The sequence below is a fragment of the Apodemus sylvaticus genome, chromosome 4 (genome assembly GCF_947179515.1).
Source record: "Apodemus sylvaticus chromosome 4, mApoSyl1.1, whole genome shotgun sequence".
NCBI classification, from domain to species: domain Eukaryota; kingdom Metazoa; phylum Chordata; class Mammalia; order Rodentia; family Muridae; genus Apodemus; species Apodemus sylvaticus.
Window position 1 is genome coordinate 81946935 of NC_067475.1, and position 23577 is coordinate 81970511.

General features: G+C 48.8%; 2 protein-coding genes across 3 annotated transcripts in view; one reads left to right on the plus strand and one right to left on the minus strand.

Annotated features, from left to right (window-relative positions):
- Fhip1a (FHF complex subunit HOOK interacting protein 1A) overlaps positions 1 to 16939 on the plus strand; it is a 233459-nt gene extending 216520 nt beyond the window's left edge. Inside the window, exons 11-14 of the mRNA XM_052180248.1 lie at positions 2460 to 3593; positions 10773 to 10951; positions 11272 to 11410; positions 15564 to 16939. Of these exons, the coding sequence (XP_052036208.1) occupies positions 2460 to 3593; positions 10773 to 10951; positions 11272 to 11410; positions 15564 to 15817 (1706 nt within the window). The 3' untranslated portion in view covers positions 15818 to 16939. The remainder of the gene's footprint in view (positions 1 to 2459; positions 3594 to 10772; positions 10952 to 11271; positions 11411 to 15563) is intronic.
- Positions 16940 to 22302: 5363 nt separating this feature from the next.
- The window catches only part of Gatb (glutamyl-tRNA amidotransferase subunit B), a 71666-nt gene continuing 70391 nt past the window's right edge, over positions 22303 to 23577 (minus strand). For both annotated transcript variants that reach the window (XM_052180270.1, XM_052180269.1), the window contains one exon: positions 22303 to 23180. In XM_052180270.1, coding sequence (XP_052036230.1) covers positions 23052 to 23180 — 129 coding nt within the window. In that variant the 3' untranslated portion in view covers positions 22303 to 23051. The remainder of the gene's footprint in view (positions 23181 to 23577) is intronic.

The following is a 23577-nucleotide window of genomic DNA, read 5'->3' on the forward strand; positions in this document are numbered from 1 at the left end:
GTGTACTAACATGTCTTCTAAAACAGAATGAGTTACAGGTGTTGAGTCTATAACCAAGGCAGACCTGCTTTTTAATTTCCAAAATTTGAAATTTAGATTAAACATCATTTTCCAAAACTTGTCAGCTATGTTCTCTGTGCAATCACATTTAAGGACAGGGAGGAGGTGGTGCCACCATTTGCAGATGAAGAGACAGACTCAGGCGGGAGAAAGGACTTGTTCAGGCGTATGTGACCTGCCACATCCCGTGTTTGCTCTGTCCTGCCTCTGGATATGCGTCCCAGTGGGTGGCCCCATGGGCAGCTGGCAGACTTGCTGGGCAGCAGCTGCCAGCTAGGATTCTGATCTTGGCTTTACCACCTTTCAGGAGAAAATTCTTAATCATCTCAAACCTTTCCCTTTTTTGTGAATAGCACCTGCTCTGGAGGACTGCTCCAAGGATGCATGAGTCCAGGCCCTCAGGGCTCTTACAGGCTTTCCCAGCTCGTAGCCACAGCTCAGGAACTAGACCCAGGAGTAGTTCGATGTCTTTTTATTTGAAGTGTATAAGAAAAGTGACACTAACCTTCTAACAGTAGAATAGTAAACAAGGGGGCATGCATCTATTTTACTGGGCATTATATTCCTAAAGGCTCAAACCTGAGCCAGTCTGGTAGTGATTCCTTATGAAGGAGCAGAGTTCACAAAGACATGGCACATGGACAAGGCTGGCGCTTGACTCATCCATGGCCCTGCCCCAGCTGGGAGTGGTGTTCTTCCGTCTACGAGCAAGTGCAGAAAACAGTATCTATCAGATAGGGTCACTAACTTCCATGCCAGTGATAAAGCTCTGACAATATAGGAGATGTTTAAGGATTGGGAGAAGGCATGGTTTTCTCTAAGTCAGTCTTCTCTAAACATTTCCTTTGCTGAGAAATTACAAACTTTAAAGCAAGTATTTTAACAACAATTTCAGTGATGCTGTTGAAATTTGTAACATGAAATCAGTCACCTTCAAACACAGGACACTTTCTCTGTTTTGGCTTGGCTGTGACTTGACTTCAAGAGAGCATTTGCTATGTGCCAACATCCTGAGTGTTACCAACAAGGTGGAATGAGTCAGTTGCCATTCCTAGAAACCCAGGGTTTTTCTACCAGAAAACCTGGTTATCAAACTCGTGATCATCAGCCTTCGACTTTATTATCAAAACCAAAATTAAAATGAAAGTACTTTTAAGTTATCATACAACGTGGCAGGCACCACATTGGGAACGTTACCTCCTGTCCAGGGAGGTGGCCCTCATTGGCTCTCGTTTCTCCAGGGACTATTTTAGTGGGAAGACAGGGCTCCCTCCTTTGTGTGCCCAGTCTTGTTAATAAATGAATTTAGAAATGGACTCAGGAGGAAACACAAAGACAATTTTATTAAAATTTGAGAGAGAAACACCAGGATAGGGAAGCTGTAAGTCTTGGGAGTTGCCGGGAAGAGGGAGATGGGGATCGGGAAGAGAGAGGCCGTGCCTCATACCTTTCAAATCAGGGTCCAAGAAAACAGATTTGAAGGTAGATGGGCACCAGCTGCATGGAGGATCAGCAGCAGTGGCAGGGGATAGGGGAGGGGATGGGGCAGGGGATGGGGGAAGGGATGGGAGAAGGGATGGGGCAGGGGATAGGGGAGGAGGGGATGGGGCAGGGGATAGGGGAGGAGGGGATGGGGCAGGGGATGGGACAGGGGATGGGGGAGGGCCTTCAGAAAAGGAGCAAGGGAGCCCCGAGTTTGAGGGCAATGGTGATTCTGTCTCCAAGAGAAAGACAGAAAAAACAGGAAACGTTGGTTTTCTGAACAATTTAGAGAAGCCAGTAGGAGCCACAGTCAGGGCTGCGTGAGGGAAGGACTTCTGGAAGGTAAACACACCATCTCTTTAAGAGGATAAACTTTCTTCCCCTCTCCTTAGCACATCCTCAGACAGATCAGCTTTCCTGTGGGGTGGACTCAGGCCAGGTGATTGACAGGCCTGAGTAGATTAACCCTTAAGGAAGGAAACACTAACAGGTAAAGTTCTGGTTTCTGAAACAGACCAGGACAGCACCTGGTCTCCACCTGGGACCGGTGGCATTTTACATTGTTTGACCAATAGTCCTGAGGAGCGAACAGGCTAGCGACTGCTTTTCTGGTGTTGCCAGGAAAGTGGGAGGTGGGCTCCAAAGCTGACCATGACAGAGGGCACCATCCTCACGGCCTCTCAGGCTCTCTAGTTACCACACAGCATCACCTAACAGTTTTCTGTTGGCTATAGCCAGCAGCTGGCCAGTTTTGTTTTGTATCTTTGGTGAGGCTGAAGTTTCTGTCACTGGCTTTTCTTCTTAATTCCATTTTTATTATTCAGAAATAATTTAATCAACCATTATTAGACCTGAACTGGTACCAGGTTCCCCATGCACTCATTCCCACCTCTCTGATGCTGTCTGCTCTTGCACAGGACCCGAGGAGGAGCAGCCTCTGCCAGAGACACCCTGTTCACCTTCTTCACCTTCCCCTCCCCTCCCACCTGCCCCGGCAGCCTGCATTGTGGAGTATGGGAAGGCCCTGGACATCAGCTACCTGCAGTACCTGTGGGAGGCCCACACCAACATCCTCCGCTGCATGCGGGACTGCAGGGTGTGGTCAGCCCTCTATGACGGGGACTCACCTGACCCTGAGACCTTTCTGCAGAGTCTGTCAGAGGAGAGCCAAGAAAACTCAGCCCACCCAGAGGCCAGGCTCCCACAGCAGCATCTTAGGACATCAGGGCAGACAAAGGACAAGAACCAGTCAGAGCTGGAATGGGATGACAGCTATGACACTGGTATCTCCTCAGGGGCAGATGTGGGCTCCCCCGGACCTTATGACAATGTGGAGACTCCGGCCCCGCCAGCCCCCATTGATCCCCCCAAACACATCCAAGAGATGAAGAAGAACGCCATCCTCCTCTTCAAGGGGTCCTACATCGAGGAGTCGGACTTCCAGGATGACGTGATGGTGTATAGGCTGTGTGCTGAGAAGGATGCAGAGGACACCAGGGAGCCGCAGGGGGATGCCACAGACCCACCAGCTGAGCCTCAGCCCAAGCCCCAGCCTGAGGCCCAGAGTGTCCCCACCAGCAATGGACCTCTCTTTAGTCCCGATCCTGAGGCAGAGTCACAACCCAGCAGGGAGAGTTCAGACCTGTGTCAGAACATGTTCTCAGAAGCCAAGCCAGAGAGTGAGCCTGGTGTAGCCTTGGAATCAGACTCCGAGTTGACAGCCCCCACGTTTGAGGCAGAACCCCAGTCAGACTTGATGGATGTCAACACAGAGGGTGAAGATTTCATCGCACAGTACAACCAAATCATTCAGGAACTGGATTCGGGCACTGAGGGCTTGGCGGAGCAGAGTGTCCCTGCCTCTGAGCCCTTGCTCCTTACACAACAGGAAGAGAGGAGGGACAAGTGTAAAGATGAGGAGGAGGATGACTTCGACTCCCTCATGGTGGACACGCCTGCTGTGGAGGCCGGGCCTTCCCCATTCGGTGTCGGAGAGGACCCTGCCTTTGCCAGCCGCCATCCCGTGAGGACTCAGAGCACACCATTCACAGGTGATGAGCTTAGGTTGCTTTGTGGTTTCAGCTTTTAGAGTGATTGTGCTAAAGCAAGAGAAAAGTGTGGAAGCAGAAGGTGAGATTTGTGCATTTACCTAACAGGAGTGAAATATCTTTGCGAGGAGTGAGGGGGCAGCCATGTTTTCCCATTCCTGCTAGGACCGATTTGCTTAGCAAGTCAGGCTTTAAGCTGTGTTCGAAGTCACTTCTGATGTTCGTGATAAAGTCATAGACCTGACGAGGCCACACCAGAATGGAGTCATTATTTAAAGCTGCATTTCCTTGAATCTAATTTGGTTTTTCTCCCTAACACTTAGCTGTATGTGTATTATTTAAAAAAAAAAAAGACTCTGTTCTTAGAGGTCATGGTGGAGAGGCATCTGTTCTGTGATCCCAGTGGCCAAGCAGTGACGCCTGAACACGGCAAACACTCGTGGGATGGCAGCTGGGCGAGAAGGCCATCGACGTTAGTTGGGCTTTTGCCCTAAAGGAAAGACTCAACACCTCAAAATAAAATTAGGTTCACAGGTACTAATCTCTTTCCAAAATGCACGTGCTCCAGTGCTGACACTGCTGCAACAGGGAGGATCTGTGTAGGAGGCAAAGGGCCGGGCCGGGCTATAAAATGAGCGGACCAGCCAAGCAAGTGTGACGGGGAACATCAGTAACCGTTAAGCAGAAAAGTCTGAATCTGCAAGTCTGCAAACAGTGGCACGGGGAGGATTGCCGCAGAGAAGTGCTCGGTGTGCTAGCGAAGGTGGGGAAGGGAGCCTGGGTGGCATTTGAGAGCAAACAGAAGTACTGGGAGCAGCTAGTGACACAGAGGGACAGACAGTGGCCGTGCGTTACACTCTGGGTGTACCCTGGCTCTACGCTTCCCAGGTGTGGGGCTTTGCTGTACACATGCCTCCACAGCCCTGCGAGGACAGAAGGGACGGCCCCCGCTATTGTCCCTTCTGGTGACCTCCTCAGATCGGGTGAGAATTGTCTCTCCTGGGCAGTGGGGAGTGGCTTGGTGAGGAAGGGCCTTCCCCACCTTCCGGGACTCCCATAGGAAGATTAAAAAAACAAAAACAGCAATAACGATAACAAACCCATTGCCTTCTGGCCTGTTCACAGAGGTCTGTTGTAATTTCAAGGGGTCTCCCTACTTGTCTCCCCCAATATCAATTCATTTATTTACTGATGCCTGAAGATGTATTTAAACAGGAAGACAGCTTTTAATTCCACAATTATCAGGCTTGAGCTTCTAGCTGAGATAACTTTTCGGTGTGAACAAGTTTTAATTAAAAACCAACCAGTCAGTCAATCATAAGTTAAAAGGATTAGCCATCTTGGGTTTCCCAGTTGATGGGGGGAGGGACAGAGCTGAGGGAGACGAGTAAAGGGGCCGCTGTCCTCCTGACACACTCAACGGGAGAAGCCCGAATGTCCACATGGGGACCAAGACCTGGCTATGAAGTCCTGGCATTGAAGGCTGCCCCTTAGGGTGCCAGCCTTCCGGGGACAATGTAGTTACATCCCTGGGGAGTCTGTAACTCAGGGAAGAAGCAGCTTAGGGAAGGCCCAGAAAACAAGACTATTACTAACAAGGTTTATCTGTGCTGCCCTGTGAGCTGTTCATGCAGGTCCCCTGGTATTCACGTGGTCTCCAGAATGAAGGACCTGCCTTTTCCCTCCCACCTCTTGGACACATACACAGTATCAAGGAGCATCCTTCCTTATGTGAATCCCGTGGTTTCTAAACTTCCAAGTGTGGGCTGAGGCATTAGCTTACCTCCCCTCTCTCCATAGAATCACGAGGAATCAGCAGCAGAAAAGAAGTCTGCTGAGATGATTTTGCCTCCTAGAAAAATCACAGGATTCCATTTTTCTAATTTCATTTATGAACCAAACAGTTTTTAAAATCGAGCCTGTAATATTTGGTGAATTGTATATATAAGACCTAAAGACACAGAATATCTAGTCATTCACAAAGATGCCAGCAAAGATCTTTGTTTGTAGTGAGGAGTGGGTGTCAGCCATTGTGTTGTAGGTTGGAAGGGAGCCTGGCAGAGGGAGGGCACAACATCACAACAGGGGCTCTGAGGGGAGTCCGAGAGGGAAGCAGCACTGGGAGGCTTCGCCTGCAGAGACAAGCCTGTTTATTGTAGACAGGACACTAAGACAAGCAAAAGAAACACATCTGTCCAAGTCTAGAGTGTCTAAGACCAATGTGTTTGTTGGGACTCCTCACATGAGCATGTATGAAGGGCTCCTCACATGAGCGTGTATGAAGGACTCCTCACATGAGCGTGTATGAAGGGCTCCTCACGTGAGCGTGTATGAAGGGCTCCTCACATGAGCGTGTATGAAGGGCTCCTCACATGAGCGTGTATGAAGGGCTCCTCACATGAGCTGTATGAAGGGCTCCTCACATGAGCGTGTATGAAGGGCTCCTCACATGAGCGTGTATGAAGGGCTCCTCACATGAGCGTGTATGAAGGGCTCCTCACGTGAGCGTGTATGAAGGGCTCCTCACATGAGCGTGTATGAAGGGCTCCTCACATGAGCGTGTATGAAGGGCTCCTCACATGAGCTGTATGAAGGGCTCCTCACATGAGCGTGTATGAAGGGCTCCTCACATGAGCGTGTATGAAGGGCTCCTCACATGAGCGTGTATGAAGGGCTCCTCACATGAGCGTGTATGAAGGGCTCCTCACATGAGCTGTATGAAGGGCTCCTCACATGAACCTATATGAAGGGCTCCTCACATGAGCGTGTATGAAGGGCTCCTCACATGAGCGTGCATGAAGGGCTCCTCACATGAGCGTGCATGAAGGTCTCCTCACATGAGCTGTATGAAGGTCTCCTCACATGAGCGTGTATGAAGGGCTCCTCACAAGAGCGTGTATGAAGGGCTCCTCACATGAACGTGTATGAAGGGCTCCTCACAAGAGCGTGTATGAAGGGCTCCTCACATGAGCGTGTATGAAGGGCTCCTCACATGAGCGTGTATGAAGGGCTCCTCACATGAGCGTGGGTGGCTAAAAGCCTGTCCCACACGAGCAGTGGCTCACATCAGCACAACTCGCAGGCAGCTACACCAAACAGTCTCCTCTCCCTGAGCAATCACTAACTACTCATAGAACTTTGAGGAGAAGCCTCATGAGTCTTGCAGGTTCATGAATTTTCTGAGCCTTGTAAAGTCCTAGAAGCCTCCCTCCTCCCTCCTCCATCCTCCCTCCTCCATCCTTCCTCCTCTCTCCTCCCTCCTGAAGAAATGGCTACACATCAAGCTGACAGTGTCCAGGCAGAGCACATGGAAGTGAGGAGTACGATCTCACAGGGCAGAGAGGTGGGCAAGGAAGCCGGGGAGCACTCGGTGTCTGCTTAGAGGGGGCTTTGGGCCCAGCTGAAGAAGGGGACCTTGTACCCCTGACCTAAGCATTAAAGTGGGAGTGCGGTGTGCCAGGATCTGAAGGAGCCAGCCTTAACAGTGTTGTGGAGAGAGTATGGGGATGTGGCAGTGGCGGCGGCGGCGGCGGCGGTGGCAAGAACAAGTGGAAGTTGTGTTTATTATCAAGGCCATTGCCTGGGCCTGGTCATTCTGTTTCTAGAGCCAATGTCCACAACTGTATTCATACTTCCATGCCACATGTACATCCATCATCTATCTTTACACATATGCACAGACACACACATCTACATATGTACATGTGCACATGAGGATGTTCACTGCAGTGTTGTCTACAATAGAGAAAGAATGAAAGAGCCCAAATATCCACAGTAGGAGACCAGACTGCTTATGCAACACTCTAAACAATCAAAGATTCTGTAGCCTTGAGATCATTTAGACAGCTTTCTGTGATGTGTGGGACATTCTGCAGGACATATTGTTAAGTGGAAAAGAAGTCTCTACAATAGAGGATAGCTAATGTTGTCTTTGTTTAAAAACTACAATACTGGAAAACAGACAGACAAGACAGGCAGGCAGACAGACACACACACACACACCTGGGAATTAAAGATAATATGTTCTAGAGCCAACAGCTCTAGAAACAGTTGGTCCAAATTGAAATTCTGACTTCATTATTTCTGAGTGTATTTAACATTCTGCCTTATCTTTAAATGAGATAAATAATTAACATTCATCCTAGGATGATTTTATCAAGTGAGTGAGGAAAAGTTTTTGGAATTCTGGCTTCTGTATAGAAACAATAAGTGAGATATTACTTTATTGTATATATATATATATATATATATATATATATATATATATATATATACATATATATATATACACATATATATGTAATATACTAGAATCTGTAACAAGAGTTTCTTCTAGGAGGTGGCTTGTTTTACAAGCCTTTGTACTATTTTAAAGGTGTGCATATATATATATATATATATATATATATATATATATGAGTGTGCATTTATATATAAATGTATTACTCAATTTTAATCTCTGTTAAAATAGAAAATCTGTTGCTAGAGTCCAGACAGGATGTGAAGGGACTCTGCCTAAGGTGGCGATACAGAGGTAGAAATGAAGGTGCACGGTTGGGTGTTTCCAAGGTTGGATTTGTGAACAGAGCTGAGTCACAGAGTCGATGACCACTCTGCTTTCAGAATTGAGAGATGCAGGAAACAGACTCAATGCCGGGAAGGGGCTGAACATTTGAAGGACGGGAAGTGACTGATAGGGAGGGATAGTGGTGAGGTCAGGGTCTCTCTGGAGATTTAAATATTCTATGTGAGTTCTGTGCTTCGATGGACCGCGGGAAATGCCTGAGATCCTCGGCTCTATTGTCTCACTGTCTCCGAGGACTCAGCCCAGTCACTCCAGTTCATTGCCTTCAGGCCTGTGGTAAGGTAGCACTGCATCCTGAGTAGCATGTGGCTCAGGGTCATCTCATGGTACCATGGGAACACAAAGGAACAATGAAGATCAGGGCCCCAGTATCCCCTTTAAGGGCATGCCTCTGGTGACCCAATTTCCTTCTGCCAGACTCTACTTCCTAATGTTCCACCACCTTCTAATAGTGCCACAAAGGGGACCTCGCCTTCAATAGATACATGGGCTGTCATGTTCCCCTGTAGTACGTACACGTGAGCATCCACAATTTAAGCGAGTGGGTGAGGAGCTTATGTCCTCCCGGGGGTAGAGGGAGAAATATTCACCTTCTACTCCCAAGGCTGCCTGTAGCTTTGAGTGTAGCAGTCTTCTGATTTTCAGATGCTTACGGTTCCCGTGGCAACTGCTTTTTGCTAAGCAGCTTTCTTTGATGTGCTAGAAACCAGCTAAGAATAAAGTCAGGATTCAGAGAGTTTAATGTATTTTTTTGCATGGCCTATGCCTAAGAATGTGTAGTTGTCACCATTGGTGGATTACAATGGCTGTCTCCTGGCCTTGACTCAGGTGAGGCGCTGATGGGATAAACTTATTCCCCACCACGCATGGGATCTGTGCTCATCCCCCTTGGAGTAGTGAGGCGCTGTACATGTCTACCCTAGTCGCTGGAGGCCAGCAATGCTCACATTTGTAGGTAGGATGGCTAGCTTCAGACAAGAATATTCTGGAATCAGAGAAAGAAAGTCAAACACTCACAATAGGAGCATGTGTTTTGCTGAAGGTCCAGCCTAGTTGATTATGATTTTGCTAAGTTTTTTTCTTCATATGGAAGGAAATGGATAAGGAATAAGATGCTAGTGACTTGGCGGGTGGGCTGAGGGATGACAGACAGACAGACAGACAGACAGAGAAAACTGGTCTGAGTAGAAGATGGTAAGGAAAGCAACTCAGAAAGCCAGAATTGTGCTGTGATGATGTAAGAACCCAGGTGACAGTTCTAGGGTTACTAAAGGGACAATTACTAGTTGCTTTCAGACTGTGCTTCCAGCCTGTGGGGTGTCTGGATGTTTGGCAGACCCTTCCAGATCTGTTTGGCAAAATTCTCCAAGGCTCATCAAAGCCCGTAGGGTTCCTCACCCACCCACTCACGTAGAAAGCAGATGAAGAGTTCTGCCAGCCCTTCCCAGGGCCGCGTGGCATGTGAAGGGGCCAAACCTGGACAGACGCTCGCAGCCCCGTCTGGTCACTCACCCGTTCTGGTGCCCGGCATAGTTGGCTGTTCTCACGGCTCAGAGACCTTGTTTCCTTCTGAGGAATTTAGCTGCTGGCAGCGTTCTGCATGAAGCATCTCGAGATGAAGTGTGTTTGTGTTAGACTCACGCTAATGGTGGGGAAGTGTTCATAAGGCGTGTTTATCTATCAGGGCTATGTGCATGAGCTATAAATATGCCCAGACTCAGTGGCATCGTCAACAGCTCCACTGGGGAAATACAGAATCCCCATCGATCTTGCTTAATGGAACACTTTTATGGCAAAAATTTAGAACATCTTCAAGTAATTTTATTAATTCCAGATTTATTATTTTTTGTTTTCTTGCTCTCAGTAAACCAACACATAAACAATGTTACCTTGCTACCAACCTGAAGCAGAAACAGCTTCCTTTTGCTTATAAATATTTTTTCATAATCTGCTTTTGTAATCATAAGGCTTGGGGTTTTTTGTTTGTTTGTTTGTTTCAAGACCTCTGTGTTACACTGGACTCATTTCCTTCTTTCTCTCTAGTCAGAAATGGAAAATGCAGATACCAAGTTGCCAGGAATAGTCAGGTCTCCGTCCAGGACCTCCTCATTCACCCGGTCTCCCCTTCCCTGTCCCTCTGTGTGACACTGGGGGAGAACCTCTCTCAGGCATGTGTATAGGACAGAAAGTCCCTGGTCACATGTTGCTGTTTGGTAAACAGTTCTCGCCATGTTAGGTATTGTCTGCTAAAACAAGCTATGCCACCTGTGGTGGCTCCTGACATCCGCATGCAGTCCTTAGCACGGAGAGACAGCACATCGTACATTTTGATCGCTGACAGAATCAGCACTGAAGAACCAATACGGCAAAGCAATGCAATCTTTAAAAATTATTCGTTGTCTGAACTTTTCAAAGTTCTTCATAGCTTTCAAAGTACTACAGGTCGTTCTGGAGTCAGGATATCAACTCTTCTCACAGGAGAAGCAGACACGTGTCCTCCCTGTTTACACCCTGGCTGTGGCCCTGTGACTCTGCAGCTCTTCAGTGACGTGTCCTTCATGTCCGGCCAGCCCTGACACTGCCTGTCCTCCCTGCAGGTCCCTTCATCAGCGTGGTCCTGTCAAAGCTGGAGAACATGCTGGAGAACTCGCTGCACGTCAACCTGCTTCTTATCGGCATCATCACCCAGCTGGCGAGCTACCCGCAGCCGCTCCTGCGTTCCTTCCTCCTCAACACCAACATGGTCTTCCAGCCCAGCGTCCGCTCTCTCTACCAGGTGTTACAGACACGCCCATTCCTTTGCCCTTCCCTTCCTCTCAGGACTCTGTTAGTTTTCAAAATCTCCATGTCCCAATTGACCTGGTTCCCTTCCCCGTCCCAGCAGGCAGGCTGTCTAGACTGTTCTAGACAAGCTGCGAGGCTTCATTTGGGTTGATGTTTTGAGAGATCTTTACCAGGAACACAGGCAGTTAAAACTGAGCAAATGTCCAATACCATAGCAGTCCCTGTAACGAGAGATGGACCCAAAAGATGTATTGGTGACTGGGAGTGGGATCAGGCCGGGAAGTCATAGATCATTAATGTGGTTTTTGTCAGGTCCTTGCATCTGTGAAAAACAAGATCGAGCAGTTTGCTTCCGTGGAGAGAGACTTCCCGGGCCTCCTCATCCAAGCTCAGCAGTACCTGCTCTTCCGGGTGGACATGTCTGATATGACCCCTGCAGCATTCACCAAAGGTCAGCCAGCTTTCTCCACTGCGCCTGTCGGGGCTGTGCCCAGTCCTCCCCCCCAAGCCCAGCTTTCTCCACTGCCCTGTCGGGCCTGTGCCCAGTCCTCCCCGCCAAGCCCAGCTTTCTCCACTGCGCCTGTCGGGGCTGTGCCCAGTCCTCCCCCCCAAGCCCAGCTTTCTCCACTGCCCTGTCGGGCCTGTGCCCAGTCCTCCCCTCCAGCCCATTTTGTTTGCAGGTGCTCTTGGCATCTGGAACCTATAAGCAATCAAAGAATATTTTTGTTTGTGTCTATCCTAGAACAATCTCTTCCTAGTGTTCTTACATCTAAAAGCTCCCAGGCCTGCGCTGGCCTTTACCCTACACAGAGGATCGGGCCGGCCATCCATTTTCTAGCCGAGGTAGTTCAAGGAAGGAGCTGACATGAGAGGTGGTTAAACTCCAGTAACCCTCAGCAGCGCCCGTGGGCTACAGCGAGGCATCACGTGCACTCCTGGAACCATCTTTGGCCATCCCTGCCCTGCAGGTGGCATCTGTTCTCTCTATTATATTTATAAAGCACTTTGTACCAAAAAATAAATGTTCTAGGACTCCAGGAGGTGGACACTGCTTCTTTGGATGAGGAGAAGTGAAGTTTATCCTCCAATTCCTGCTTCACTCAGCAAAGGGGAGGTGTTAGGTGGGTCATGGCAGGACAGAGAGAGGGTGGGTGGCAGGGAGGTGTGAGAGAGGATAGCTGGGAATAGTCTGAGTCCTGGGGAGAACTGCTGCTTGGCCTTGTTTCTGGCTAGACAAATCTGATAGCCATTGTCTTCTGAGCTGTGACATAGGCCCTGGTGAGCCCAGAAAGGCAAATCTGGCCTATCATTCTGGCCTACCTCACCACAGCTGTCCAGGTGTGGGACAGGCTTCCATGAGGCAGCTGAGTAGAGGGGAGACTGGGGCCTAAGAGCCATGGGAGGGGCAGAAACAAGGCTGGGAAGGAGGCAGAAGCTCAAAAGAGCCCAGGACTATGTGTGCCTGGGCTGCTGCCTCTAGTGGCTCCTGTTTTTATCCTGGTCACTTTGCTTCCTTCGGTCTTCTGTTCCTATGCTTGGAGGCGGGGCTAGGGATGAACCCCCCACCCCCACCCCCCAGCATGTTAAGCACAGGCTTGACCACTCAGCAGCACTCGATGCGCCTCTCTTGAATTTAAAGGAAAGATTTGCTCATCTCTTAGGCACTCTCTGGCCACAGCAAGAACTCTGGTTGTGGTTTTTCTAGGTACTACAAGGCAGACTTTAAAAGAAAGTTGGGCCAGGTACCACTGGTAAAATGATGGGTCAGGTTCTCACTTGTTAGAATTCCAGAAGAGAAGGCCCTTGTGGGTGGGGTAGGGCTGTCTGCACTGGGTGGGAAGGTGGGCAGGAATGGAACGTTTGTCTTGCCCAGCTTCTGAGGTCCTCTGAGTTAGTCTTTGGCACTGTCTGTAGCAGCTTTTCAGACCCAGGCACCACTTCAGAAGCCAGTCCTGGTCCTGATGTTGCTTTGTCCTTCATTCTCCCTAACTTCCCTTTGGGTGCTGTGCATGCTTGTTGGGTCCTTTTTATAACTCAGGCGCCTGCAGCCAGAGCTGCTCTACCATTCATCTGCATTCTTCACTTCCTGGTGTGCCTTCAGAAAAGCCAGGCTCCTCAGGGACCAGCTGAAACAATCACTGCTCTACAACCGGAGAATGGAGAGTTTCTGTGATGACTGAGTGGACCAGCTCATTGGCTCCCAAGGTTTAGTTACTTTTTCAGCAGAAAGAAGAAAGGAGAAAGAAGAGGAGGAGGAGGAAGAAGAAAGGGAGGAGGAGGAAGAAGAAGAAATCCCACTCAAATACATTAAAATTACACACTAATAGTGCTGTGTTCCGACTTACATTTAAAGAGCCCTTTAACTGAGCTCTGATTCTGGAAGGTTAGCCCACTTTACAGCAAAGGAAACAGAGCTGGTGAGCCAGGTCAGGTAATCACTCAATCTGCTTATTTGTGACACACTGAAAGGCCATCTCCTGGTGGTAAGGCAGCTCGGGCCTGAAGGCTGCCCCTAAGTCTTTGGACCCCTTTGCTGCTCTTGTGTCTCATGAACAAAGATTTGTGGATTCAAGCTGCGCAAACAAACCTTAGCAGTGACATTTCTAATTCACAAGTCATGCTAGATTTTAAAAACCCACAAAAAGCTCGGTTTCGAGAGGAAGGGTGTGTCTGGGATGGAAAGCTGGAAGCTAGGCACGAGAGGCAGAGTGTGAGGAGTGTGGCCATTCCCTTGGTCATGCATTCTGCAAAAAATTCCCTGGATAGGCTGACCAAGGCTGTGAGACCTTCTCAGGGGCCTTGGCTCTTGAAGAGACTGAGATACAGTGCAAGCAAAAGGGCAGGGCGTGGCTCAAACCCTGCGCCAGCCTCCAGTGGGGCAGGGCCAGGGCAGAGAGGGGCTCGAGGGAGGTTAATGGCTGCTGGAGTGTACCACACATAGTCTAGTGGCCCCTGTGCACTCGATACCGAGTGACTCATTGATGACTATAGTATTCAGGAGCTCCTGGCAGTCAGAGGAAGGGAGAGCTCAGGGAGGTGAAGCCACTTGCCTGAAGTAGCCCATCTGGTAGGTGACAGAATCTGCTCTTTGCTATAGTCCCAGTGCCTCTGAAGCTTGGTACCATGTGGGTGAATGGCAATGTGGGGGCAGAGCTCCCGAGGGCAAGGCAGTCAGCACAGCATAGACTCTGGCCCCGGCATTCTGACCCCCAGTAGGATCCAGGCCAACTTCCTCAGTGCGAGAAGCGAAGTGTCTGAGGACCAGGTGGGTGGGGGTCACCAAGGCTGACCTTGGGCCTCAACATTTTCTGCATTGTTAATACCCCTGCCAGGGCACGGGAGGGATTTCTGATAAGAGGTAGTAGGAGAGATTCTGAACAACTTTCCTGGTTCTCTGTGACACGAACTGTGATACGCTTTAATCCAAAAGGATATTTAAAGCAGCAAAGTAGAGGATTTTTTTTAACACTAAAGACTATAGTAGTGAGATGTAGAAAGCACTATAAATGTCAAGAATTTTTAGTGCTGTCGTTAAGCAACACTCTGAAAAGTGTTGAAAAATGGGGCTGAATTCTACAAAGCAGCCAGGATAATGAAAAACCTGGATACCATGATTTAGAAGGGGTAATGGGATCATTTGGGGAGGGCAGAGGTGGCATAAATAACTCCTACAAACATGAGGGCTGAGAGCTCAGGAATCAGTCAGGGAGAGTGAACCATTTTAATTAGGAGAACTGGTTTGGTATAAAAATGCAAATCAGAAGCATGTGTTGGAGCCTGGGCTCAGGGCATCTTAGATTTACGTTACTGACACAGACACAGCCCTCTGGAGCCCTGAGCACTGCATGTCCAAGCACTTGGTTGCCATTAGATCCTGATGGCTGTGTGGATTCTTAGCTTGGTCCTCCCATTATATCTGGTGATCTAGAGGGATCTCTTATTCTTCTTATGTATTGGAGGCAGAGGACCCAGGCAGAATGGGCTGGGGTTTCTGGGAGGCTGAGGTCAGAGCAACAGTGCAGAACACAAGAGTTTAAGGAACTGCACCTGGCAGTGTAGTAGAGGAGTTGGCTCAGTACTGGGTATCAGGAGAGCAGAGGGGCCACCGTGTCCTTGGAAGATTTCCCAAGAGCCCAGTCTCTACTCAGCTAACAGCAGTGGTAGCAGGAGCTATTGGGAGTAAGCCTGCCTACCTCCTGTCCATCTGTCCGTCCGTCCATCCATCCATCCATCCATCCATCCATCCATCAGGGGTTTGCTGTGTTGCCCAGGCTGATCTTGAACTCCTGAGCTCACGTGGCCCTTCTTCTTTGGCCTCCCAGGTCACCAGGACTGCAGGGTGCCAGCTCGGTGTCTAGCTGGGGATTTCTTGCCGTCCAGTATGAGTGCTGCATCTCCTCCCTGCGTGTGACTTTAGGTGGACAGTCCTGTACTACAGCTGCCGGCTAGCTGTGCCGAGCTGGACAAGCTCCGCATGGAGAACAGTGCTCAGGATCTAGTCAGGCGAGGAGCTGCACTGAGAACCCTTCCCTCCACGGGTCCACTTGCCCCTCACACATAACCTACCATTAAGAGTCTCAGGACTGTCTTCTTTCTTTTTTCAGATCCCAGTCAGGACATCTCCAGGCCAGAAAGTGACAAAACCCTTTTGGATGGCCCTCCACGTGTGCTTCAACCCTTCCTGGGCAACAGAGCCAAGGTGACCAGGGCACCCCCAAGCCTGCCTCTGCCAGTGAAGAACACCATGTTGGCTGCTGCTCTCTTCCCAGAGTTCCTGAAGGAGCTGGCAGCCTTGGCCCAAGAGCACTCCATTCTGTGTTACAAGATTCTGGGGGACTTTGAAGACTCTTGCTGTTAGCTTTTTATACTGCTATTTTCATAGAGTTGGTTTTATAAGGTTATAGTGTCTTGACTGAATGTTAAATGCAAAGCTGCTTATCAAAAATGTCTACTTTGATATTTCCTGACAATACTTGATTTATAGGGAGGGTTTTTGGTATACCTCCTCTCTCTAGCCGGGTCTCCCCTTGTTTAACAGAGTGTAAGTCTTGTGAGCTGGCTGTCTCCTTGGCAGGTTCTTTCTGCTGTCTGTCCTCTCCAGATGGTCTGCCGTTGTCCTCCTGTGCCTCGGAGTAGGGAGATACTCGGCCTGTAGCTCGGATGCCTTGGAGCCCACACGGAGGTTCTGTGATCGATCTCTGAACACCAGGCAGGGGTCAGCTCCTCCACAGTGGCACGCACATGCCTGGCAGCCTCTGCTCGAAGTGATATGTGAGAACGTGGAGCTCCTCCTGCCACACAGGACACATCACTCGCTCTGAATTTTACTTGTAGGACTTGCAATCTCTCCACACGTATTGCCTTATGTTGTGGGAAAATCCCCAAGCCCCAGCTGTCTGCCCGAAAATTCACACAGAGAGAATCTGGAATGCTGGATTTTTTTCTTGTTGCTTGAGAGCTGTTCTAGTCACTGGAGCACAACCAAAACCCAAGACAGCCTTAATTCACTAAGATCTGCACAAAAGGAAGCACACCTATGCAAACTTCTGATCTTAGGCATTTGATCAGATGAAAAAAGTGTGCTGTCATATACTTATGTTAAAAAAAACATTGTGTTAAGTGTTTTATGAAAAAAAATGTTAACTTGGGATGCACAGAGGATGTTTTGGGTCAGGGGCTGCAAAGCTTGGAATGGGTACAAAAGATAAAACTATGCTAACAGTAACCCGAGAAATTCTGCTTCTTATTTTACTAATATGTTGCCCTTGTAGAGAAACAAGCACTATTCAGCCATGTTGGCAGCTGGGACAGAAATGCACACAGGTCACAGGGAGCTTGTGAAGCCAGATGCCTGCTGGTGGCTCCCTCCTCACAGCCGTGCTGCATGCCAAGTATCCAGCAGTGGAGGATGCCCCAGTGGGGATGTACAAGCGGCCTCCCTGCCTGCTTGCCAGCCATCGACCAGCAGTATGGCTACACTTCAGTCATAGCCCTATAAAATAACTATCAAGCAGGGAGGAACACACACACACACCACACACACACACACACACACACACACACACACACACACACACGGTTACACTTCAGTCATAGCCCTATAAAATAACTATCAAGCATGGAGGAACACACACACACACACACACACAAAACCAAAACCACAGCTTGTCTTTATGAAAATTCAAGTCACCTTATGCTCTGGACCTGGCTCTGAAGTGAGGTTGTGGGCTCCCCAGTGAAGGATGCAATGCCTAGCTCTCCCTGTTCACTGTGGGCATCCATGTGGAGCCCCAAGTGTGATGCCAGCCCCATCGGTTGTGCCTCAAGAACTCTAGTTTGTCAGTCAGGCCCCTGGTATAGGAGAGCAATGGGAGAAGAATCAGCTCTGAGGCACTGCAGGCCTTCACAGGAACTTGAAGTAGCTTTAGATTGAGAGAGCTGGAGTGCTAGCCCATGAGTGAACTCCCAAGTAGATCTGACCGAGGCTGGGCAACAGGGTATTGTATCATAGCCTAAGGAAAACCCCCTTACCTGTTCACGGAACACTGCAGACTTTACATGGATTTAGAAAACCAGTTTGCCCAGCCATGGTGCATCAGCCAGCACATGGGAGGCATAGTGGTCTTGCCTTCCTGATGTGCCTCCATAAGAAGACATCAGCTAGTGAGAGAGGCACAGCTAAAGGAACCATTTCCCCTTTAAACCCCACGTTGTCTGGTTATTTGTGCTTGCCAAGTCATTAAATGCTGAAGCGATATCTGCAGATGGCATCCTTTAGCTCTGTGGTTTTATGCTCACCTTCATCTTCTGGTGTCGGTTTAGATTCTTCCCAAGTCCACATTTCTCCTCTCTTCTAAAATGCTAAGTAAGCATGCTGCTATTTAGCTATATTCCATACCCATTCCACATACTTATTATACACCCCAGAGACCCCTTTGTGGAAAGGTGCCCATTGGGAAGGAGTGCCACACACACAACGTCCTGCTGTAGACTCAGTAAGAGGGCAAGGATGACTTACAGGTCTCAGGTAAGGGTTGGGATCAGACTACCTAGGATGGGATGTTGATGGCAAACTCATTTGACACCTCTTCTCTGACTCCCTCCTGGGTCTGGTCATCTTCCCGCAGAGGGCTGTGCTCAGAGCTTTACAAAACAGAAGTCAGCTGGGAATAGAGCATGGTGCACCTCAGGGCCCATGCAGTTGAGCTAAGTAGCCAGGAAGGCTGTGGACATGCCAAGAGTAGATCTGAGCTACAGACCCGGGAAGGGCAGGTCATGGTGATGTGAAGAGTGAACACTGCTCTAGGCACACAGTCGATGGCAGTTCTTTGTAGGAACATAGGTGTCATGAGGTAGGTTACTTTTGTCCTGAAATTTAGAGAGATTTGACGTGTTTAGAATATGCCCCAGGGAATCTGTCCTCTCCCCTATGACAGGTGCCATGCTTGAGGAATTAACAGTAGATATAGTCCTGGCCCAGATCCTGGGTTGGCGTCACTATGTCTAGCCTGATGGGCCTCAGCAGGGACAGGGAGTGGAGGGTTCCTGGAACATCACAGCATTAACCTGGATCCATAATTCAGGGTCTGCTTTAAAGGTCTAGACTGAGTGAGTTTTATGGTTCAAAATACATGAGCACACAGGGATAGTTAAAATTGATTTTGAAAATAGCCAGGTAAATGTAAAAATTTTAACAAAGAAAATCTGGTGTAGTTTCAGCCTACGACACAATTTCATGGGATGAAATACAGTCTCCCAGACTGGAAGTGCAGTTACAAGAACAACTAATTAAAGATGGTTTTATTACTAACCCTTTCCCTGGCAGAGCCATTGTGAGATGGTCCCCATTTGGTTCAGCGTTGTACAGTCACATGCCGAGAGTCGAGCTGGAGTCTGTCGTGTGGCAGGGGATACATTCAGTGCTTTGCAGGTCCTTGCTAGCAATGGGCTTCCTTATGCTAAGGTGGCTTTTTATTTAGCTTAGATGCAGCTGTTGATTATTTTCCCATTAAGACATCCTGAGGTGGGGCATTGTCAGCAGAGCACCCTCCTGAAGTAGAATCTGGAAACTGGATCTGTGAAGGTCTGGGTTGCTCTGGTCTGGGCAGCTTGTGCTGCTCAGGCCAGCGGTCATCTGCATCTCTGCGGCAGTCATGTGGCCTTGTTTCCGGCTCCATTCAGAGGTCTAAAGCTGTGATGTGGCCACTCTTTCTGGATCAGTGCATCCCAGGTTGCTCTCACTGGGAAGCCTGGCCAGCATGGTGGGGCATGACATGAAATATGACTGTGTTCCAATTCTCATTTAAGGGCAGTCTAACTCAACTGCTAATTCGCAGCTGTGTGTCTGCAGGAGCGGCTGTCAAGCTTGCCGTCTTTATGAAATGCTTTCTTGCAGGACAGCTATTATTGCACATGCCACTTGAAGTCATTGGCCTGGGACAGCCTAATGGACAGTTTGCTGCAAACCTTAAGTCGTCTCTGCAGATAGCTTTTCCTGAGGCAGCAGCTCCTCGGGTAGCGGAGGCCACAACAACTTTAAACCATTAGGGAGATCCCTTAGCCCCCTTTCCGAGTTGGCCACCAGTCTGTGTATTAAGATACTAATTCCCCATCACGTCTTGGCTTAGAACAACTCGTCACGAGGAAGTAGTCCATTCTTAAGTCTGTCAAGGGGGGGAGACATTTTAAGAGAACAGAGTTGGCTTCTTTTAGGATGACCATCATAAACCTAATGCCTCACAAAAGCTCTTGGAGGACTCAGAATGGCTTCTGGGACCATTCTGCCTCAGCAAATCCCTTCTCCATCCAGGCATCCATTAGTCCAGCACTTGTTTCGGAGGACAGATTATCTTTGCAGCTCATTAACTGGATAAACAGGGCTTCCACAAGAGACTTTCTGTGAGGCTCTTTATGGACATGGCCCATGGCGGAGGAAGAGGAAGGCACGGTGGGTAGTATCTGTGGATTCTTACTCTCAGAACCTTTATCTAGGACTGGTCACACGAAGTTGTGTTCTTGGTTGTCTTTGAAGGTGTGAGTTAACCCAGGTCCCTGTTGCTCTCACAAACATGACCATAGGAATGTGTCCCTGTGGACTTGGTATTCATTTCAGGGCTCTTTATGGAGTTTAAATGAGCTGTGTCACTTCAGAACCTGCACAGATGACGAACGCACTCAGGCCAGATTGTAAATTTCACTGAGCTGAGGTTGCACAAGTCTGTCCTCCTTAGTATATCAAGTGACACTTAACTGGGTCAAGGACCACCAAAAGCCAGACCTCTTTTGTCCCTGCAGATATTTTACAGAAGGAATCTGGTGCTGAGCATCTTGTTTAAAAGCCTTCTGCCTAGCCATGGCCTGGGAACCAGTGAAAGCGGCCTTAAAGCGCATGCCTTTTCCCCTCTGCCCACAGGCCAGCTCTGTTGGAAGGCAGTTCCCAGGAATCTTTGTCTAGAATGTGCCAAGGCAGCAGCACTGTGGCCACAGCCACACTCCTTCTGGCAATGGGTAAATTCCATGGCTTTCTGGGTGGAGTGCTTCCCCTTCCTTCTTCGTTAGAGTCCTTGAAATGACAACTAAATTCAATCTACCTGAAAGATACAATGTCAACTGCAGGGCATGCCATACGCTGTAATACTAAAATGGCCAACTTGAAGAGGTGCAAACCTCTTCCATGGTATGTTTTCAGATTACCAATAATTATGTTAAGGGGGTGTGTGGAACTCAGCTTGTAGATACTGATAGTTTTGCTATCTGTCTTGAGAGAAATGAACAAGAGTTCTACTCATGCATGAACCTAGCGGGTGCAAAAAGCTGGCTTTTTGGATAGAGATGACCCAGCATTTAAAATCTTGGTAATTAGCAGTGCTTCTTTGCTCCTTGGGTTACATTAACTTCCACTCTGAGTTATTTCCACAAGGACCCACCATGAAGCATCAGTGCACATGTGTCGGTCCTGAGCAGGTAGAGCTGGCTCTGGGAGACTGAGAAATCAGCAGTTTGTCTTTGCTACCTGCCATGGCTTCCAAGTCCCCCATCCGGCTGCAGGTGTGTGGATTCCGTTGACAGGTGGCAGTGGCTTCAGCTCTGCTGCTGCTGAGATGTTCCCTAACAAACCAACCAGCACACACTCACGTTCACCCACGCGGGCACCAGCAGAGCCGGACTTCGTGCAGCTCCCAAATCAATCTAGTCATGCTCGTTCATGGGTTTGGCTGCTTCCCTAGTAGCTGTGGTTGAGCTCAAAGCCTGCCTCAGGGTTTCAAGATGACCAAGAGAATGAGGCAGTCGTCAGAGCTAGCTGGGAGGAGCCTTGGAAAGATTGCCTGCTGATGGCAGCTCCTCTGGGAACACTCAGTTCATATGTGTTTTCCAATTGGTAAAACAGGTTTTGGAAACTGCTTCCACTGAGCGAGCGAGCGAGCGGCACCACCCACTGGGGTGAGTCCAGGATGTTAGCTTTGTAAAGACCTTTTGCCAGGCTTGAGGACCAAGCCAGATGAACCATTTTTTTTTTGGTAAAAATTGAGGTTATAAAACTGAACCTTACTGCTCTTTGAGATAAAGGTTTGTCAGATAAGGATCTGAGCACCTCTGGCCGCTGGAGTTCAGGCTTGTAGAACAACAGGTCTCCCCTTTCTCTCTTGTAGGGAGGCGAGTGAAAAACGCTTGAAAAGCCAGTTTCATCAGGGCAACACCGTGGTCCGAGGCTTCCTGAGTACCATTCTAAAGTTACCTCCTCCCGCTTGTCTGAAACTGCACAGAACTGACATCCAATCTGTCTCAGCTTCTTGCTGGGCGAGAAGTTGCTTTCCTTCACTCCTACTTAGCAAGGCTGGAAGCCTTCATCGGGTGATGGGTGTGTCCACCCCCTCCCATTCTTCAGTTGCCCTGGAATGTAGGCACCCAGCAATGATCTTACCAGGCTGAGAATCTGGTCTAAGATGAGGGTGTCCGAGAGTTCCCCCTCTCTGTCAGTTTGACAAACACTTAGAAAAGAAACATTTTCAAAACCAGTCATTAGAAAGAGTATGGTTGGGGGCTGGAGAGATGGCTCAGCAGGTAAAAGCACTGACTGCTCTTCTGAAGGTTATGAGTTCAAATCCCAGCACCCACATGGTGGCTCACAACCATCTGTAAAGAGATCTTATGCCCTCTTCTGGTATCTGAAGACAGCTACAGTGTGCGTACATATAATAAATAAATAAATAAATCTTAAAAAAAAAGAAAGAAAGAGTGTGGTTCGTGTGAGGTACCTGACATGTAACAAACAAGGGAACACACCATCTCAGGACTGAGGAGGAGGCAGCTGCCTTCATCACCACTGTCAGCTGCACCAGACAGTTAAAGGTCAACATTCTGATTTATTAGAGTATAATCTGATTCTTCCCAGATAAACAACTCAGTGCTTCAGCTTCTCTCTTCTCTCTCTCTTTCTTCTCTCTCTCTCTCTAAGCAGTATAAACTTAGAGAGACAGTATAAACAGGGAGGGGTATAAACTATACAATCTCTTAAGTGGAAGTTTATTTTTATGTGCTATTTCAGAATATATTTTATTCATTAAATTTATCTGAGAACTTGTGTGTCACCTTAATTCTCTGGGAGCTGAGCAGGCGGCAGTCCTCTCCTGCCCGCCCTGCCTGAACACCATGCTCACCAGCCCGTATCTAGGTCTGAACACACTGCCCCGCACTGCCGTGCTCTTGTCTGCCGGCCTTTAGGGTGGGGCACACTGCTTGGCTCCAGGAAGCATCCCCATCCCCATCCCCACCCTCCATGGTGTCTGAGGTGGAGACGTGAACTTTATTCTCTGCAGAACTACAATTTCTTTAGTCACTGCTGCCACCATCATGGGGCCATCTCCAGACAGCAAGGCTGACACTCTGGTTGCGGGTCTTCCAGGATGGCTGCCTCTCAGGTCATGGGTCTCAGAGGACATACACATGTGTGAAGGGTTGCCTCCTAGCTTCCTAGGAGGTGCAGCTTGGCCCGGGACTAAGATACAGCGTGTACAGCACATGAATGCCGGCGGTCACAGGAACGCCTTTCAGAGGCACACTGTCCTCCCTCCGGCAGAGGGACCCCACATGTCTCACAATGACAGCTTCCTCTCCAATATTTCCTTTATCAGAGTTGGGTCTGCTCTGCCTTGGCTTGCTTTCCGGACCAACCCAATGAGCTTATTTATAGCTTTGGGGTTTCTGCTCTTCACATCCATCACCTGCAAAGACAGAAGTTAGGAGGTGAAAATGAAGAGACTCCTACCAAGAATCCTCAAGTTTTCCACTGACTGCAAATTAAATTCAGGTTCTTTCTTCCTTTCATGAAAGCTGTAAAATGAGGGAGAGAGGAGGGGATTAACTTCTGAGAGGTTTCGAGGTTCCTGTCAAAGGGGATTTGGCTTCTCTGCCTTCTGATTAAAATGAGCAAGGGGACAGTGACTCTGACAGCCAGATTGCTCTCTTCTGGGGCCACAAAGAAGCAGTCGCAGGGGATCATCTCTGTGATTCTAAACATCCCATCGAATCAGGCAGGGCTGCCTCTCAGATTCTCCAGTGCTGTTTGGCAGACACCCTTGCTCCCTGACAACTAGAACTGCTCCTTAGAAAACAAACCTT